Source organism: Zootoca vivipara, chromosome 16 (genome assembly GCF_965207765.1).
Source record: "Zootoca vivipara chromosome 16, rZooViv2.hap1.1, whole genome shotgun sequence".
Lineage (NCBI taxonomy): Eukaryota > Metazoa > Chordata > Lepidosauria > Squamata > Lacertidae > Zootoca > Zootoca vivipara.
Window position 1 is genome coordinate 29,607,580 of NC_142599.1, and position 20,613 is coordinate 29,628,192.

Genomic DNA, 20,613 nt, shown 5'->3' on the forward strand with positions numbered 1-20,613 from the left:
GAGAGAGAGAGAGAGAGAGAGAGAAAGAAAGAAAGAAAGAAAGAAAGAAAGAAAGAAAGAAAGAAAGAAAGAAAGAGTCAACTTTGAAGACTCCTATCACAAAGAACCATGGCCCTGTTTTCCTACAATATGGCTGGTTTCTTACCCAAAGCCACCTCCCCCATCTCCCTATTATTTGGCAGGCTGAATTCACCCTAGAGCAGGCATCCCCAAACTTCGGCCCTCCAGATGTTTTGGACTACAATTCCCATCTTCCCCGACCACTGGTCCTGTTAGCTAGGGATCATGGGAGTTGTAGGCCAAAACATCTGGAGGGCTGCAGTTTGGGGATGCCTGCCCTAGAGCATCGGTTTTCAACCGATGGGCCAGGGCTGGGGCTGGAGCTGGGCGATATATTGGCACATTGTCTGAAAACAGTATGGTGCTAGCCCAAAGACGGAAGGAAGAAATGACTCCAACTAAAGAAGAATGGCAAACCAAGTTGATGGACTATGCCGAAATGGCAAAATTAACTGGGAAGCTCAGAAATCAACAAGACAAGTACTTCAAAAAAGAATGGGGGAAAGTTTATGATTTATTTACGAGGCCATTGTATATATATATTTTAAATAAACTTTATTGAGATTCAAATTAAAATGAACACACACATAAACTCATACACACACTTGAAATAGTAATGAAAACATACAAAATCATATAAAATAAGAGATCTAATATTAACAATAAAAATGTAACTTGAAAATTAAATTCATACATTCAACTTAAATCCAACTCAAATTGTAATACTCATAACTCTAAAAGAATTACGAGTAAAAGCAAAACAGAAAAAAGAAAGAAAAAAAGAAAGGAAAAAAAATGAAGAAGAAAATACAGACAACAGTTCTTCAGTCACTCAAACCCAAAATTATTATAGTCATAATATTCCAAATACACTCCTCCTATAATCTCCTTTAATTATTTCCCTTTATCTCCTCCCCTCCTATTTGACTTCCACTCATCTCTCTCTCAGGTTCATCAGATACTATATTACAGTGCTGCTTCCCCATATTTCAACTAATATATATCCTTAAATGTCCTATGTGTAGAAATTAAATGTCCTATATATAGAAATGTCCTATATGTAGAAATTATTTACGAGGCCATTGTAAGCAGGTTAAAACATTAGCAGGATTTTAATCACACTTGTAAAGTAATGGAAAGTTTGGATAATTTGGAACGGCAAAAATTTGGACAAGTATTGATATGCTTGTGTACCGGTCAATATTATTGTAAATATTATTATTTGGACCCATGGAAGGGATTGGGGGGGGGGGGTCAGGAGATTCAGAGCAATCTTAATATTTTGATTTTGATTTATTTATTTTTGCTGTATGTTTATATATATATATTAAAAATCAACTAATTAAATAATTAAAAATAAATAAATGAAAACAGTATGGTGCTCAGATTGTGATACTGGTTCCAGACATTTTGAGCTGGCAATACCGTACATCGCGCCAGCTCAAATTGCCTGCGGACGGCAAAGGTGCAGGCAGGCAGGCAGGCAGGCAAAGAGACAGAGTCTGAGAAGAGATCTGGGTGAGCACCTTCTTGGGTTCCATCTCCTTTCTTGTGTGTGCCTTTGAGGAAGCCCCCCTCCCTCCGGCTCACACAAGCTGGAGCCGTATGGGGGCTAACTCAGCTGAGGGGTGGGAGGCTTCCAGCCCCCCCCCCCAGCTGAGCAATTTTAATGAAGTGGGATTGGTATGGGGGCTTGTGTCGGTTTTTTTCTCTCGGTTGCTTCTCCCTCCCCTAAGGTGGGGAGGAAGAAGCAGCCAAGGTACATTCCAGATATTGTGATATATCAGCATATTGTGTTATTTAGCTGCAGATATATCACGATGTTGAAAACCAGATATCAGCCAGGACAACTAGTAGGCCACAGCCTGATCCAGGTTGGGTCCACATGGCTTTAAAAGGTTGGGTCTACTAGACCCAATTTGAGTCACACAACTTGAAAACTACACGGCATAGGAAATATTTATTCGCACCAGTGACTTGGGAAGAGTGAGATAGCACAGTACAGCGATTTTAATCAAAATCTGAGATGTAGTAGTTATTTTTTAGCAATAACAGTGGTTACCCAGACCTTGTTGCTGGTTGCAAAGTGGTCCTCATAGCATTTAAAAGTTTCAGGGGCCCCAAAATGTAGGTCTGAATAAAATTTCCACACTTGTGGTTGTGGGATACAAAGCTGTCAGTGAAGTTCAACATTCCGAGAGGACTAACTGCCTCTATGTGGTCAGTTGGTCGGTTGCTGCTAGGAGTGTTAATTGGTAACTGCTCGGATGCAGTCTTCTCATGACTCACTACTATCTAGTATTTAGTTTATCTGTTATGTAACCTAAGCCTGCCCTCAGGAACAGCTCTGTAAACCTGAATGAATCTGATAGTAAAGTAGTTTATGATAATATGATTCAGATTAGTGTGTGTTTTCATTAAGAGGGACAGAAAGGGATTATCAACCAGGAAGGTATAATTATTGATAGGACCCAAACGAGTTAGCAACCCGCTTGTCGCTGCATAAACTCAAAACAGGGGATCGTTTAAATTCTGCTAAATTATATAAACACAGTGGTATGTGGCATGTGCTTCACGGCCTTGCTTAAATTTTCAGAGGTAGAATAGCTCATTGTTGCAGAATTCACGTCGCAGAACCCACCATTTCTGGAAGCAGAATTGGGATTGCCTGACCGCAGAACTTTATTTATTTAGCAAGCTTGGCTACTATGAAATTCTAAGAAAGTCCCCCCCACCCCCCTCCAGGATTTGTTGCACAGGCAGAAGCAGATACAAAATGATTTGTAGATTAAAGCTCTGTTGATTGCAATTGGACACTCCCCCCCCAATTTTTTTATTGCCTGCCTCATTGGGCAGCCCTTTGGTGATGGATGACCATCCCTAGAACTAAGAAGGGGCACAGAATACAGTGGAGGACCCCCAGTCCCTCGGATAGCCCCAGGAAGTAGCTGAGATGCTCTTGCAAGCTGCAAGTATGGGTGAGCAGGTTCATCTGCAGCAGCATGTCCAGGATCAGGGCCACTCCATACGGCATCCATAGAAGGTAGAAGACCCAAGTGACGGCTGCAGGCGGGTGCCACCCAGCCCTCTGCCACTTCAGCGCCACCTTGGCCAGAGCGATCCCCGCTGGGAGGATGTAGAAAACAGCCAGCCAGAAGATGACGTGAGTGAGAGACCACCAGAGCACCTCAGGTGCCTGGCTCAGGGCACATATTGCTCCCCCGTCTTTAGCCGTGCCGTGGATCACGGCGACAGGGATCGCAAGCAGGAAGCCTGTGACCCAGAGAACGAGAGGCAAAAGGCAGCCAGGAAGAGCTGCCTTGGGCGTTGGGCACACACAGGCAGCCACCAAGAGCCCTTGGGAAAACAGGCACCCATACTTCACAGCCTGTGCCACCCGGCAGAGCCCGTCCCCAAAGGTCCAGCCCCAGCTGATCCCCGCTGCGAAAAACGGCAAGATGGTGGCAAAGAGGGCGGTTGACAGAGTTGTGAGAGCGAGCCCGGTTTGCTCCCAAAGCCGGAAGCACATGACCAAGGCAATGGCCAGGGCGAGACTGCCGAGGATGCCCAAAGTGCCAGCTACCACCAGGAATGTGGGGATGACGCCGCCGACCGAGGAGCAAAATGTGCTGTAACACGGTGCGGGGAGAGCGCTGTCAGCGAGCGTGGTATCTTCATAGGTATAATCCTCGGTCCAGGTGGCCAGCAGGTCTGCAAAGTCAGCAGATTCCAAGACATGGCTTGGGCTCCTGTCCTGAATAAAGGGTGAGACACAACACAGAGGTTTAGAGCGCACCCTTAAAAAAATAAATAAGCAGAACTATTTTAACCAAACGCAAATGCATGGATGATGTCACCAGAAGCAGTTGCACGGGGAAGGTCTGTAGCTAGCTCAGGGGTGGAGGATCTGCTTTGCATATGGAAGGGCCCAAACTCAATCCCTAATGGTGTCTCTAGGTGGGGGAGATGCCTACCTGAAACCCCAGGGAGCTGCTGGCAGTTAGGGTTGGCAATACTGTACCTGGACCAGCGGCTTGACTCAGTATAAGACAGCTTCCTACGTTCCTTTGCTGCCTCTCCTGAGGCTGGATCTACACTCACTTTTACGACCTTATTAGAACAAAATTGGAAATATCGTTCTGAAATGTTAAGATGGGGAAAGTCCTCTTTAGTTTCCTTTTTGCTTCCTTTCCACACCGTCTACCTGGTTTTGGGTTGCTACGCAGCAACCTCTGGTGTCACATTTTAATAATGCATTATGAATGTTAAAAATAATGCATTGCGAACGTTAAAAACAATGAGTGTAGATCTGCCTCCAGTGTGGCGTGGTGGTTAGAGTGTTGGACTACGGCCTAGAAGACCAGGGTTCAAACCCCCACTCAGCCATGAAGCTCCCTGGGTGACCTTGGGCCAGTCACTGCCTTTCCGCCTCACCTACCTCACAGGGCTGTTTTATTTTATTTTATATTTTATTTGTATATCACTTTTCATCTAAAGATCTCTGGGGAGTTCACAACATAAAAATACAAGATTAAAAAAAGCCACAAAATACATAACAAAATTAAGGACAACAACAAACCAATAACTTCCATCCCACAAGGGCTTGACGTGTCAATCAGCCTGTCTGAAGAGGAACATTTTTGCTTGGTGCCTAAAGGTGTATAATGAAGGTGCCTGGCGAACCTCCCTGGGGAGAGAATACCACAACTGAGGAGCCACTGCAGAAAAGGCCCTGTTCTTGTGTTGCCACCCTCCGGACCTCTTGTGAAGGGGGCACACGAAGAAGGGCCTCAGAGGACGATTGCAGAGTCTGGTGTTGGTTCATATGGAGAGAGGCAGCCCTTGAGGTAGGGATTAAATGAGATGGGGGGGGGGCGGGATGGGACACACCATGTACGCCACCTTGAGCTTCTTGCAGAAATAAGATGGGATATAATTGCAACAAACAAACAAACAAAATCTTAGTGGTGGCTGGTGCCCGTTGGCAGGGTGGGGAAGCAGGGAGTCCAAAATTAGGTGGAGGCAGAACAGAGCCAATGGCAGGAAGAGCCATTCCAATTCCATTCCTTTCTTCCTCCATCTTCCTGCTGTGTTCTAGAAAGGCATCATTGAGTCTAAGGAGGAGGAAGCTGGCCAGAAGAGCATGGTTGGGGGAAAAAGGAAGCAGGCAGGTGGCGGCTGACCAAGGGAAAATCATGGTTGGTCCCATTAGAACCAGCCTCCATTGCCTGATCGGCTGCCTGAGCCAAGTGGCTTCCTTTGGCTTTTGGAAAGGATAGCCTTGGGAGCCACCTTGCTGAAGCGAAGCAGTTCTGGACCTGGTCCCTGCTGGCATTGGGGAACAATTGAGGTCCGCCAAATGAAGTTTGTTTCCTATTGCAGACCCGTACTTCGAACGCTTCCCTGTTTCTCTAGACTTAAGATAACATAAACATCCGAGGTCAATTTCTGTCTGGAGGATCAGGGAGGGAGAGCCATAAACCACCCTGAGCTGGATTTATTGGCTGTTGATGGGAAGCTTGGCATCCATTTTTTGCTTGTCATATTCACCCAAAGTAATTGCATTTGGGAAGGGACGCCTGCTACCTGGGCTTGAAAGGCACGGCCACAAATTTCTCTGCTCGTAGCTTTTGACTTAACTTCTCTTTGTTTCCATTCTGAGAAGGATGGGCTTTGCAGCTGAGACCACCTCTTATATCTATCGGGCCCTGGCTAGCTGTAGGTTTGCGCAGTGATGTATGGTGCCCCATTGGGACCAGTGGGGCAGAAGGCAACAGGATATGGAGCCCGAGCCACTGATAGGTGGAGCCAGAACCAACGCCAGGCAGAGGCAAATAATTCTAGTTATTATCCCCATCTTCCTCCTCCCTGCTGAGTTCTACAAAGACACTTTGGAGCCAAAATCTGGGACTCCATCATCATGAGAGCATGGCAGCCATTTTGGTTGACGTGACCTGCTGTGATTTTCTGCCGTGCCCCCCACCCAAAGCACCTTTTCAGGCATGGCATCCAAAAACACATGTTTTGGGGCGCCACACGACATTGCATCCCTGGAAAAGCGTTTTTTTGCGAGGTGGGGTGGGGGTAGCACCATAAAATCGCGTGAGATCACAGCAACCAAAATGGCCGCCGTTCTCTTCTGATTGAAAATGGGATGTCCTGGTTTTTCCCGATACACTTGGAGGGTATGCAAAGGGCAATACTGAGACCGGGGGGGGGGGGAGAGACATCGGCAGGCAGGAGTGCTCCTTCTTCTGCTGTCAAATAAAGGCCTGAGACCTTCAAGTATAGGGTGGTATAGATTTTTAAATAATTAGTAACTGAAATATACTTGGAGTCCTGTAGTGACTTCATGCTCTTTATTGCAGCTTGTAAAACAGTGAATGAAATGCCCCCCAAACCTCAAGCTTTCATATACATTATTTACACAGTGAGTCCCATCTGATTGGCTGATTCTGCTTCCCTCCTGGGGCCTGATTGGTCTTTTCCTGCAGGCCAATCAGTTGTTGCATTCTAGGATCCTACATGCCTATTGTTCTAGGATCCAAGCTTAGTACATAACAATAACAATAATAAAAATATGAGTTAGCTGTTTGCAGCCCTTGCACATACTAAACCTTTGTTTAGTGAACGATCAGGCATTCTTGGAGAAAGGTGTAGGAAAATAATTTTGTGTATGTGTGTGTGTGTGTGTACACACGCATGCACATGTGGCTTCAAGATCTCAAGGAGCAGTAGATCTATTTGGTCCAAAAGTCATCACTGAAGGACACACTCAGCTAGCATGTAAATGAGCCTCCCTCCTTCATATTTGCTTTGATAACTTTATGCCTCTCCTGTCAGGCCGCGGCTCTGAATTAATGGAAATTTATTTCCCACCTTAGCCTTTTCTTAAACAAGCAAATTGCCTGGGAGTTCTGTTTGTTGCATACTAGGTGGCCTGGGGAAAGAGGGGAGTAAAGTTCTGGAGAATGACTCAACTTGCAGAAGGGGGACGACCCTGGATCAGAGGACCAGGAGGAACAAAGATAGGTGAGCCTGTCAATTTTGGTTTCTCATTTTTTAAATCTTAAATTCAGTTCTCCACATTTCCACACCATTTTGCAGGATTTTGATTTTTTTTTTAAAACCCTCCTGGAAATCACCAGCGTCTTAGTGCAAATTTCTCTGGACATGCACATTTCTGTATGCAATCTTGCCTAACATACATGTTTGCAAAGCAATTCTCCTTAATGCAATGCAAGTTTTCGAATGTTCACCAATAGGCTGCCCATCAAAAACTATGCAGTTTCTTTACACATTTTTTTTTTTGGGGGGGGTGGGTTTCCTGGTGAACTATATTGCAAAATTCAGGCAAGCACAAATTTCAAGGGATGGCTGTGTTTCAGTGCTCTGATTGTTTTGGAAAATCCGGATTAGGAGAAGCCTGCCTTTTAGAGGCAAACATCTCTAGCGAGTAGCAGGAAATATTAAGCATGGGCAAAGCAGTCTGTCAGCTGGCGAACCTTTGACAAAATGGATGCTTTAGTTGAGATTCCTTGGTTGGACCAGATGACCCTCAGGATTCCTTCCAAGTCTACCATTCTATGAAAATAGAAACTTGAGTTTTGGCAATGACGTCCGTGCAACAGGCCTGATAGATAGCCTGAAAGCTTCTGTCAGGCCTATTATGACCTTGCATCAGACTCTAAAAGCCTCTGCTCAGTCTCAGTACCGCCATGCCCTCTCTGGGCCTCAAATGGTCCCATTTCAGACACCAAAAAACTGTCCCAAAGGGTCCCAGGTGTAACTTAGCTCCACCTACGTAAATCACCGAAAAAGACAAAAAAACTGTTGGGTGGCTGGTTCCCTTTAGGACTGATAGAACACAAGGCAGGAAGCCCGCCAGGAGGTGGAACCAGGGTAAATGGCAGGCAAATCTAGGGGCGGCCTGCCCATTTCGCTGCCTGAGGTGAGGTGGAGAGAGGCTGCGGCCTGCGCCGAAACCTTGCCTGCTGTGGTTGTGTGGTGGCAGCTGGCGGTGAGATCTCACCAGAAGCTGCACACATAGCTGCCAAGTTCTCCCTTTTTTAAAGGGATATTCCCTTATGCTGAATAGGCTTCCTCGCGAGAAAAGGGAAAACTTGGCAGCTATGGCTGCACATGGGATTCCACCACCCAAGATGGCTGCTTCAGTCCACCTCATGGGCTGCCCAGCCCTCAGGAGAACCAACTCATTTTCGTCTGGTCCCCATTCTCCTCCCTGCTCATTTGTACAAAGGCAAGACTGAGACCAAGGAAGGGGAGGAAGCTGACAGGATTGGGTTGGGTATTCCCTGGGTTGGCCTGGATCCGGTATTTTCCAGTTCTCTTTAAAAAACAACAACAACACGGCTAAGCTAAAATCGCCGCCTCCAACTTCTGGCAAGTGAATTCCTTATGTTATGTGTTTGTACGCCGACAAGACACACAACTTCAGGAGGAAAGGCCTCCTCTAATCACAGAATCCACACCAGACTCTCCAGGAACAAAACAAATTATGTCTGTTTTGACGGTAATTAACAGTCGAGAACAATGGCCTGGCAGGGCCAGTCTCCCCTGTGACTCCACAGTGCAAACAAACTCAGAGATTGTCCTAGGAAGGCTGCCAATTTTGCCCTGTCTGGACTTGCGTTCGCATGAAAACACTTTCCATTGGGGGTGGGGTGGGGGAGAGAGACGTCCAGCACATGCCAGTTACATTAACGCAGGAACTGGGTCCACCATTTCAGAGGCTGTTGCCACCTTTATCTTCTTTTAAGCGTTTAGACTCTTTCTTTGGATCGTAAAAGTGGTACCTTGGTTTGCAAACCAGGTTGCAAACCGGAACACACACTTCTGGGTTTGATGTGTTTGTAATCCAAAATGTATGCAAAGCAAGACGTATGCAAACCAAGGTACCACTGTACTAACACCCTTTGCGCAACCCAAGGGCAGTTTACAACAGGCAAATAGAGGAAATTGAAAAAATAAAATAAAAGCAGCACAATCCTTTAAAACATACATGGTAACAAATAGCCAAACAACGGCGGTTATCACTGCTATTCGAGGCAGCAATCAGGTCTCTTTTTCTCAAAACACCCTGCTGGAAAAGGTGTGACCTAACAGGCCACCTGAAACTATAAAGAGATGAAGCCTGAGAGGGAGCTCCAAATATGAGGAGCCACCACTGAGAAGGCCATTTCCCGGGCCTCTGGACCACACTCCTCAAACTGAGGAAGGACCATCAGGAGCACCCATCTTCTAGCTTTAGAGCACAGGCGGCTCTAAACTCAGTATGGAATAACATTTCCTTCCTTGGCTTAAAATGTTGAAGAAAGCACCTTGAATTGGGCCCAGAAAACAACCGGCAACCAGTTCAGCTGCTTTAAGAGATTTAGCAACACAGGGCAGGGCGGGATTGTAGAGAATAAGAGACAGGAAGATGTTCCACCAGCTCAAGCGCGAGGAAAAGAGTCAGGGGATATATTTCAGGGTCTGGTAATGCTCGGTGGCTCTATGCAATTAGGGGAGGGAAGTTTTGGCAGAGCGTATGGAGACAGCGATCAGCTATTTAAAAGTGTGTCCAAGAGGAGAGGAATAGTTCTGTTCATGTGTGAAGTGAAATGTAGTTATCTTTGGATAATGGAAAGGTATTTCTCTCCGTGTTCCCAAGTTCAGGGTCTGGGAGTTCTGTTATCATCCCTGGATGAAAGCACACCTTTTTTTTTTTTGCATTTCATAACAACTGGAATATAAACATGTGTTTCTTGCTTGCAAAGCACTGTGTATGAAACTTCTGTTTTAAAAACTGATCCAGGTATCCATTTTCATTTTTAGAACGTTGCTTAAAAACAACGACGGAAGCAGAAGACGAGAGTAGGTCAGTATTATTTGCACATCGCAAACACAATACAATACAGTAATGGGCATCTGAATTTAGGGAATGCTCCAGGATTCCTAATTTTGTGAATTCTGACGTAGGCTGGCCTGATTTGCATCTCTTGGACAAATGCGTGGATCAGAATGAAATTACTCTTTGGATTTCATACTTGTCTGGATTTTCTGATGCAGTTCTTGGTTCACCCAAACATAGCAGAATGAAGTGCTGGGGCTGGAGAACAAGGCAAATTGGGGGGTTATTTTACCCTTCCCAAGTCAACCCACAATATTAATAGAGCATCTGGGTCATATTTGGCCCCCCACAAAGCATTCTATTGCTCTCCACTTTTCGGCCCTGTCTCTCTATGCTTCGCTATGTCTCTGAGTTTCTCTATTCTAGGTCCATGGGGCTTTCATGAAGTGAGGCTGTCTTGAATCCTGTCTGTGGAGCACTGAAGAGTTCTGGATTTATTTATTTATTTTACTAAAGCAGAGCAGTGGATAGTAGTTTTAAGTTGAATACTTCCTTTCACTTTTTTAAAAAAACGATCTGCTGCTCTACTTGAAACCATCGCCATCTTCAACATCCTGCAAGGCAGCATTCGAGACAGCTTCACCTTGAATGAAAGCTGAGCTGGGCAATGGCTTTTGGAGTTTTAGTTGACCTAAGAAAGTCACAGCCCTAACACGGATTATAGGGAAGAGTTACCGTAGTTTTCCGTGTATAAGAAGATGTTGTTGTTTTTTAATTATGAAATCATGTTAAAAATTTGGGGTTGTCTTACACACGGATAGTGCAGAGGGGGTCGGGCGATTGGTTGCAGCTGCGAGCAGGAGATTGTCAGCGGTGATTGGGCAAGTGATTGGTGACTGTGGCAAGGCCTGCTGATGATTGGCTGCCGCTGCACCAATTGGGTGGGCGATTGGCGGCTTCAGTGATGCATGTGATTGGCAGCGTCGGTCTGGTGGGTGAGCTATTTTTGGCAACCCACTCAAAAAAGCTCAACAACTCTGGGCAATCTCCCTCCATTTTCTTAATTTGGAGTCTCCAAAAATAGGGGCCGTCTTATACACGGGGGCGTGTTATACACGGAAAAATACGGCAATCCCTTTTTAACCTCATCTACTTCAAGGCCCCTGAACCTATTTGCCTGCAATTTGGCAGGCGTAAGCCAATGGGGAGTGGAGCTCCTGTACCTGCAAATTTCACCTGCTTATACCAAAAGAAAGAAAGCATAGATATTTTTAGATCTGCCATAAGAATGAGTGAGGAACATAGAACTTCATTATATAGAGAGTGACTCGGAACCTAAATCACAGATCAAGGAGAAAACAGAGTGCCTCAGAAATAGATGGGGTTTTATTATTCTTTAAAAACACAGATTCAAGGCAAACCTTAGGCCCTTGCACACCCCTAGTAAATACGCATTTTGTCATAAATACTCATTTTCATGCATTTTTCTTAAAATCTAACAAATGCAGAAATGGAACAGGATTGACTTAATTTATAAGTCATGAAATTGACATGGAGCACATGGTAGGCTGCTGTTATTATCCTCATATGACAGATGCGGTGAGGGGGAGAACCGAGGTTTGACCAAAGCTACCTACTGTGTGCTTGGCAGAGACAAGATTCAAACTAAAACCCTCCTAGATTAGGAATTCCCAAATGGCAGTCCATAAACCAACAATGGTCCAAGAGATTCATTCACACAGCGGACTCCGCTATACAGGTCAATTATAACATTATAAATGTGTTATAAAAATGTGGCACCAGATGGCGCTGTAGAGCAGCGATCCAAAGTCAATGGAAAATTGCACTGGGAGCTATATTTTTTCATAGCGGTTTTTGTTTTAATAAAAAAAATCTGTGTAGATCCAGCCTCAGTCTGTGAATTTGTGGTAGTAGACGGGAGATAGCACACCTATCAGATTAAATATTCATATTGATTTTTAATTGCATTTTCATTGCTTCTTCCATTTCTTGTACTTTATTGTGTTACAGTTTGAATCTACACTGAAATGCAAAACAAAAAATAGTTATAGTAAACTAAACCTTTACTTGGAGTAGACCCAATGGAAATTAATAAAACTACATTAGCCATAGTTATTAATTTCAGAGGGTCTACTCTGAGTAAACATTAGTTGACTATAGCCTAAAAGGAGCAATAAAATACTGTTATAAATCACACAGCATCCAGCAGTTCATTACAATTGCTACAATGGGCAGATAAACCATTAAGTGGTCCTCTAAGACCCTCGGTAATTTTCAAGTGGTCGGGGGGCGGGGTGTGGAGTTTGGAAACCCTTGCGCTAGATCATTCTCTTACAGTGCAAATTACACATGTCTTTTGAGATTAGTGGCTACAGACTTGCAGCCTTAGCCTTTGTGCTTTTTCCTTCTTCTTTTTAATAGTATGCTTTAGAAAGTGCTCAACCCTATTAAGTCAGAGCTGAACAAAGCAGAATGCATTTTTTCCTCATTGCTAATACACAGTTTTCCTCTCTAAAGAGACTCTGGTGATCAGAGACTGGAGGTTTCCAGACAAACTGAAGGCCTGTTATTTCTAATTTGTAGAAATTAAGCGCTGATTTAGGCCTGCATACTGGTCGCTGATTGAAAATGGTTTTCATTTATATCCACCACCCCCACCCCCAATCGCCACAGCGTGGGAAGAGTGGCTATTTTATAAATATAATAATCTTCCTTCCTGCACCCTTGGGATCTCCTTCCTAGTGTGAACGAAGATGGAACAATTTTTCACTAGGTCTCCTGAGATTTAGATAAGATTGCAGGGTGGAATTGGAATGAGATGCCTAGCTGGTCTCATCCAACTCTTCCTCAACCAGACTTTAGTTAAATCTAGCCTAAGTCTGTCTGTCTGTCTGTCTGTCTGTCTGTCTGTCTGTCTGTCTGTCTGTCTGTCTGTCTGCCTGCCTGCCTGCCTTTCTTTCTTCCTTTCTCCCTCCCTCCCTCCCTCCCTCCCTCCCTCCCTCCCTCCCTCCCTCCCTCCCTCCCTCCCTCCCTTCTTCCTTCCTTCCTTCCTTCCTTCCTTTCATAACAACATACAAATGCAAGATTTTCTTCTCCCGCCAGATGCAGATGAGAAGCCCTGAGTGCAACAGCAGCTCTCCCCACTGGTGATTCTCAGCAACTGGCATTCAGAGACATATTGCCTTCGACAGGGGACAGAGCGCATGGCCATCATGACGAGTTGATAGCTTTATACCCCATGGGTTTTATCTTACCCTCAGCCACCCAAGTTCATGGCTATTGCTGCCTCTTATGGGAGCAGATTTCCTACTTGAACTATTCACTGTGTGAAGTAGTATTTTCTTTGATCTGTCTTGGGTAGCTCAGTTGGCTAGAGCGTGGTGCTGATAACACCAAGGTTGCAGGTTTGAGCCCCGTACGGGATAACTGCATATTCCGGCATTGCAGGGGGTTGGACTAGATGATCCTCAGGGTCTGGGTCCAACGTCTATGATTCTATGTAATGTCTAAAATTCTAGGAAGCTTTCAGCTTCCGAGGGTGTTCCTGAATTCTTGTGCTGTGAAAAAGAAAACATATTGTCTGTGCTCTCTTCCTACACCTCTTGTGTTCTCCCCTCCAGCTTGCCTTTTCTTCTATGCTAAAAAGCCCAATATGTTGTAACTTTCCTTAATACAACCCCTTGATTGAACCTTGCCCCCATCTCCACAGCATACTTTTTGAGGTGTAGTAACCAGACCTGTACAGAGTATTCCATGTGTGGCGTCACCATGGATTTGTACAAAGGGATTGTGATATTGGCAGTTTAATTTTCAACTTCTTTCCTAATGATCCCTTGCGTGGAATCCACCTTTTTCCACAGCTGCTGCACATCCAACACCTTAATCAAGTACTGTGTCCAGACAGTTCTGGACACTGCAGTTTAAGAACGTATTGACAAGCTGGAGCGTGTGCAGAGGAGGGCGACCGAGAGGACCAAGGGTCGGGAAGCCAAGCCTTATGAGGAATGGTTGAGGGAGTCGGGTATAGTTAGCCTGGAGAAGAGAAGACTGAGAGGTGGTACAATTGTTGCTGTTGTTGTTGTTTAGTCGTCTAGTCGTGTTCGACTCTTTGTGACCCCATGGACCATAGCACGCCAGGCACTCCTGTCTTGCACTGCCTCCCACAGCTTGGTCAAACTCATGTTCGTAGCTTCGAGAACACTGCCCAACCATCTCGTCCTCTGTTGTCCCCTTCTCCTTGTGCCCTCCATCTTTCCCAGCATCAGGGTCTTTTCCAGGGAGTCTTCTCTTCTCATGAGGTGGCCAAAGTATTGGAGCCTCAACTTCAGGATCGGTCCTTCCAGTGAGCACTCAGGGCTGATTTCCTTCAGAATGGATAGGTTTGATCTTCTTGCAGTCCATGGGACTCTCAAGAGTCTCCTCCAGCACCATAATTCAAAAGCATCAATTCTTTGGCGATCAGCCTTCTTTATGGTCCAGCTCTCACTTCCATACATCACTACTGGGAAAATCATAGCTTTAACTATACGGACCTTTGTCGGCAAGGTGATGTCTCTGCTTTTTAAGATGCTGTCCTTCATGGATCACTGCCTTGTCGTGGAGAAGGGGCTTGAATAAATCAGAGAAGCTATGAGCTATGCCGTGCAGGGCCACCCACAATGGACAGGTCATAGTGGAGAGTTTTGACTAAACATGATCCACCTGGAGCAGGAACTGGCAAGCCACTCCAGTATCCCTGCCAAGAAAACTCCATGGACAAAGACAACAGGTGGTACAATAGCCACCTTCAAATAGCTACAAGGCTGTCACATGGAAGATGGGGCAAGCTTGTTTTCTGCTGCTCCAGAGGGTAGGATCTGAATCAACGGATTCAAATTCCAAGGAAGTAGATTCTGACTAAACAGTGGGAAGAACATTCTGAGGGTAAGAGCTGTTCAACGGTGAAATGGACTCCGTCAGATGGTTGGAGTTTTTAAGGAAGAGGTTGCATGGCCATCTGCAAGGGCCCAGCTCTGAGGGCCTTCTGGCGGTTCCCTCACTGTGAGAAGTGAGGTTACAGGGAGCCAGGTAAAGGGCCTTCTCGGTAGTGGCGCCCGTCCTATGGAACGCCCTCCCATCAGATGTCAAGGAAATAAACAACTACCTGACTTTTAGAAGACACCTGAAGTCAGCCCTGTTTAGGAAAGTTTTTAATGTTTAATGTCTTATCCTATATAATAATGTCCAAGTTGTCCCTGCGTCCAAGCTGTCCCGTGTGTCCCTGGGGTACTGCGCATGTACCCCAGAGACACAGGGATTGGACGGAGGGACAACGGCCAACCGCCGCTCCGCCAACCGCCGCTCCGAAGCCCAGTCTCATGCTGGAGGTGCACGGCGAGGCGGCGGGGGAAAGAAGCGCTCCCCCCGGCAGCCTTGCCGCGCACCTCCGGCATGGGACGGCGCTTCCTCGGCGAGGGAAGCCGGCTTTGGCTTGGCGGCGGCGGGAAGAAGAGGAGGAATTCCTCCTCTTTTTCCCGCCGCCGCCAAACCAGTCCCCAAGCCGAAGTGCGGCGCGGCGGGGGCTTTTCGCCGTTTGCCTTCCCGGAGCGAAGGGGGAGGCATTCTCCTTTCCCTTCCTCCCCCACAACAAACACTCTGCGAGGTGGGCGGGGCTGAGAGACTTCAGAGAAGTGCATTGCAGGGGGTTGGACTAGATGACCCTGGGAGTCCCTCCCAGCTCTATGATTCTATCCATGTATTCTGAATTAAGTGATCAGGCATTGCTAATGTAATCGTCTAACTGCGGTCACTGAACCCTCCTGTCCAAACTGTTCTAAGGCTGCACCTCCGCTGCCCTTAGTACACAAGTTAAACATTATGTCTTATCATTAAAAGCATTTCTTTCTTTCTAGAGAGAGAGGGAAAGCCGCAGCCCCGCTGCTCCTCTCACATATATTCTAGCGCCCGTTATTGAACGGGCTGAAATACACTAGTGTTTTAATATTCTGTTGGGAGCTGCCCAGAGTGGCTGGGGAAACCCAGCCAGATGGGCGGCGTATAAACAATAAATTTAATAATAATAATAATAATAATAATAATAATAATAATAGAAATGAAAATTCCAGGAGTGGTGGAACAATTGCCCCCTCTCCCCAGGGAACTCTGGGTGTTGTAGTTCTGTGAGGGGAATGTGGGTGGGGGTCTCCTCAGGACCCTCAGCACCCTTTACAAACTACAGTTCCCATGATTCTTTCTTCTTTATAACCATGCTTACACTGTATAATAGAGATGAGGCTTCTGCCACATACTGGCAGATTCAGGTTGCCAAAGTTAAAGTGGATTTGGCTCTGAACAAATCAGCTTTCCCCAAAGACCAGACTCCTTGCAATAAGGAAATTCACTGGAAACGTGTGGCATAGCGATTGCGTGGTGATACGACGCTGCATGGTAACTTCCCCACAGGCAAATGCTCTGACGCCATCTAATCTCCCGGGCAAATAAATCAGGATGAATGCTCAATAAACAGGTTGCCAGGAAGCACTTTTCCTCTTTCTTTCTTTGCACCCCCAATTCCTACTCCTTCCTTCCTTCCTTCCCTCTGGTTTTATTCATTCGGAACATTGTAAACTCCCATCTTTTCATTTTTTTTAAAAAAAGATTTCAAGCTGGCTTTCAAAGGATTTCAAAGGGTGAGCAATGGCTAAATCGCAAACTCAATAAAATCAGTAAAATACAGAGCACAGCATAAAGCAAAAGAAGGCACGTTGTAATAAAGACTCAGAAGCAGCCCTGGAGCAATTAGACGAGCAAGCGAGCCTGGCTTGTTCTAGACCAAAGATCAACACTATTCCTGTGTGCTGTTTTGCACAGCGACCAGTCAGGAGCCCCCACAGGCCTCCCCCACCGGTAATTGGAGGTAAACTTCTTCTGAAGATGGAGGAAGAGAGAGGAAGGCCATCGCTCAGTGGCAGAGCAGCTGCTTTGCATGCAGAAGGTCTCTGTTCAGTCCCCAGTGTCATCTCCAGGTAGGGTTGGGAGATACTCTCTGTCTGGAACCCTGGAGAGCTGCTGCCAGTCAGTGCAGGCAGTACTGAGGTAGCTGGACCAATAGTCTGACTCCATATAAGGCATCTCCCTATGTTCCTACCTTATATTTAGAAAACATCGATAGACCTATTCTCCGAGAATTTGTCTAGCAAATCTCCTTTTACCCTATAGGCTGATGACTGTTTTAGCTCCATTGGTTAGACTAAGCATGGTGCTGATAACAACAAGGTCACAGGTTCGATTCCCATAAAGGACAGCTAGATATTCCTGCATTACAGGGAGTTGGACTAGATGACCCTTAGAGCCCCTTCCAGCTCTTATGGTTCTGTGAATGCCATACCTTATAACAACAAATTTCGCAAGCGGATTATGCAGTGTGTCAAAGACTTTGCAGGGGGTTGGGCTAGATGACCCTTGGGCTCCCTCCTAAAGCTACAGTTCCGCAATCCTTGAGACAAAAACCCGAACCCTGCCAAAGCAGCCCATCCATTGTACCCGGAGTGGCATTACTTGCAAATTTAGCTGCAGAAATTAAGGAGGGTGTCGTCGAGAGCGATGCAGTTTGTTGCCTTGAACGATGTCGTATAACAGGGTCATTTTCTATATTGATATTTCACTGTTTATGGATTGATTGCTCAGCCTCTTTCTCTGGCTTTCTTGTTAGTTTATATAAATATTGTTATTTCCAGAGCGGGGTGGGTGCTCAGCAAGACGTATTTCCTCCTTCCATCTCTCTCTCTCTCTCTCTCTCTCATGGCACGTAAAAGATCCTCTTAAAACCCAATTTAAAAGCACTAAATCACCCAATATACTACAATCTTGAACCAATATATCTGCTTTATACTGAGCCTGCTTTACACTGAAGGTGGCTTCTGCTGTGGAGAGGGAAGTGAGGGGCAGACGGGGCTTGTCAACCTGTCAATCAAGGAGAAGGAAAGCTCCGATTCTAAACCTCTGCTGCCTTGTGGCTACGTTCATTCATGAGAGTAAACCGTGAATAAAAATATGTACCTGCTGACTTGTGGGTCATCTTTTTGGGGGAAGAGAAAGGCTAAGGAGCAAGCCCTACACAAACATGGAGTATGTCTCCTTCCAGCCACTCCTGCAGCCAAGTTGGTATCAACCAGATTGCTCTGCTTTCCTTTGGACTACTACATCAGCAAGGAAAGAGGGGGGGGGGGTGTCGTCTTGTCATTTGGGCAGCCCAGGACGTTCATGCACACTGCCCAGACTTGCACCCCTGAGAGGTTTCTTCTGTGCTGCTAACGCAGCAAAAACAACACAGGAGGCAGCTGTTACGCGTTACCAGTCTCTGCAGCCACAGCAGGTGGTGTGATTCTCCAGCAGGTGGTGTGATTCTCCAGCGGTTTGACTTCGCCCCCGGAGGCGCACTCCATTGTCCCTTGAGACAGACGGATGCCAACAGCAACCCTGAGTCCCATCCCTCCAGCATGGTGCTGCCTGTTCTGATTGGCAGAGGCAGCTAAACTGGGGCCTGATTTCATTGGATCCTTTACCTGTCAGTTGAATGTGTCCTTGATCTCTGAGGACGCCTCTTGCTTTTCTTCTACGCAGGATAGAGAGGGTTGTGGAGGTGCATGTTGAACCCAGCCTACTTTACAAAGGTGGAAATTACCATGTTTTCCTGCCCTCTTTCGCTTCCATCTCCAGCCACCACCGGGAAGGTTGTCCAGAAAGACCCTCAAGCTGGGGGGGAAGTTCCCCACCCTGTCCCAGAATAACATTACCCCCTGCCACAAATAAGAAGGCTGTTCTTTTGCTGATGACCTCTCATCCACCCCAAATTCAAGCCTAAAACTCTTCTTTTTTCCCTTTAGAACCTTTCAGTTCAGTCCCATGGACTGCAAGAAGATCAAACCTATCCATTCTTAAGGAAATCAGCCCTGAGTGCTCCCTGGAAGGACAGATCGTGAAGCTGAGGCTCCAATACTTTGGCCACCTCATGAGAAGAGAAGAATCCTTGGAAAAGACCCTGATGTTGGGAAAGATTGAGGGCACTAGGAGAAGGGGACGTCAGAGGACGAGATGGTTGGACAGTGTTCTCGAAGCTACGAACATGAGTTTGACCAAACTGCGGGAGGCAGTGCAAGACAGGAGTGCCTGGCGTGCTATGGTCCGTGGGGTCACGAAGAGTCGGACACGACTAAACGACTAAACAACAACAAGTTCAGCATTAGTAGGAAGACCCTGAAATGGTACTGTCAGGGCTTTAGGTTGGATGTCTATGACCTCAGACACAAAAGAAACAGAGGGCCACATTTTTGTAGTGACTGAAATCAGATTCAGTCCCATTTAATGGTCTTATGAGTGAACCCCCTATTTAAAGGGGAAGGGTTCTAGAGTCTAGACTTAAGAGCGACTTAAGAGCGACAACAGGGAAACACTGGCCTGCGAGCGCTCCAGTTGGAGAACAGCCCTTACCAAAGGTGTCATTGACTTTGAAGACGCTCGAACTCAGGACGAAAGGGAGAAGAAGAAGAGTTTGGATTTGATATCCCGCTTTATCACTACCCGAAGGAGTCTCAAAGCGGCTAACATTCTCCTTTCCCTTCCTCCCCTGCAACAGACACCCTGTGAGGTGGGTGGGGCTGAGAGACTTCAGAGAAGTGTGACGAGCCCAAGGTCACCCAGCAGCCGCGTGTGGAGGAGCGGCGACGCGAACCCGGTTCCCCAGATTAGGAGTCTACCGCTCTTAACCACTACACCACACTGGCTCTCTAAGAGGAAGGCACGCTTGGCAAACCCTCACCATGATCAACTCCCGCCTGGAAACCAATGTCCCCACTGTGGAAGGACGTGTGGATCCAGAATTGGCCTCCACAGTCACTTACGGACTCACTGTTAAAACCGTGTTTATGGAAGACAATCTTACTTGGCTACGAGAGATCGCCCGAGGAGGAGGAGGAGGAGGAGGAGGAGGAGAAGAAGAAGAAGAAGAAGAAGAAGAAGAAGAAGAAGAAGAAGAAGAAGAAGGGTGGCACTGAGATGCAGGACTCACCATGTTCACGCAATTGCCCATGGTTGTGATGCAGAGCCAGGCTGTGTCTTGTGACGGCGATGCTGTTGCTGACCCGTCTGCCTGCGAGAGGCGAGCGAATGTTCTTATAAGATAAGGAAGGTGGAAAGAAAAACAAGAATTGTGTGCTCATCTTCTCCTTTCCTCAGCAGGAGAGAGGAAGCAAAGGACTTGTCGCGCCAGCGACTTGCCGGGATCTTTGAAACCTGGAGACAGTTGCCAGGGTGTAAATAATGGGGAAGTGATGGTGGGAAATGAGGATGTGGACATCCTGACATGACCCCTCTGGGGCAGTTAGGGCTGGTGACCTTTGGAACTGGCAGGGCGGAAGAAATAAAGGCTGGTGAGAGAGGTGGAGCTGGAATCAGTGACAGGCAGAAGCAACCAAGTTTAGGTTTGTTCACCCATCCTTCCCTTCCTCCCTTCTAGTTCTGCAAGGGGCAACACTGAGGAGGAGGCAGGTTGACCGGCAGGACCACCCCCCTGGGATTATTGCAAGTAAGAAGATAGGCAGGTGGGGGGTGGTCGGTGGCCGACCCATTCACCGTAATCGACCACCCTAGAGTGAACTGATGTCATTGATTCAGGTAGGTAGCTCTGTTGGTCTGACACAGTC

General features: G+C 46.5%; 1 protein-coding gene across 1 annotated transcript; it reads right to left on the bottom strand.

Annotated features, from left to right (window-relative positions):
* Window positions 1–566: 566 nt before the first annotated feature.
* ACKR1 (atypical chemokine receptor 1 (Duffy blood group)) lies at window positions 567–20,253 on the bottom strand. Its single transcript, XM_035098189.3, has 2 exons — window positions 19,980–20,253; window positions 567–3,814 (listed from the first exon to the last, which is right to left on the bottom strand). Exons 1-2 carry the CDS (start codon window positions 19,998–20,000, stop codon window positions 2,906–2,908), a joined length of 930 nt encoding a protein of 309 aa, XP_034954080.1. The 5' UTR covers window positions 20,001–20,253; the 3' UTR covers window positions 567–2,905.
* Between the last annotated feature and the right edge of the window lie 360 nt (window positions 20,254–20,613).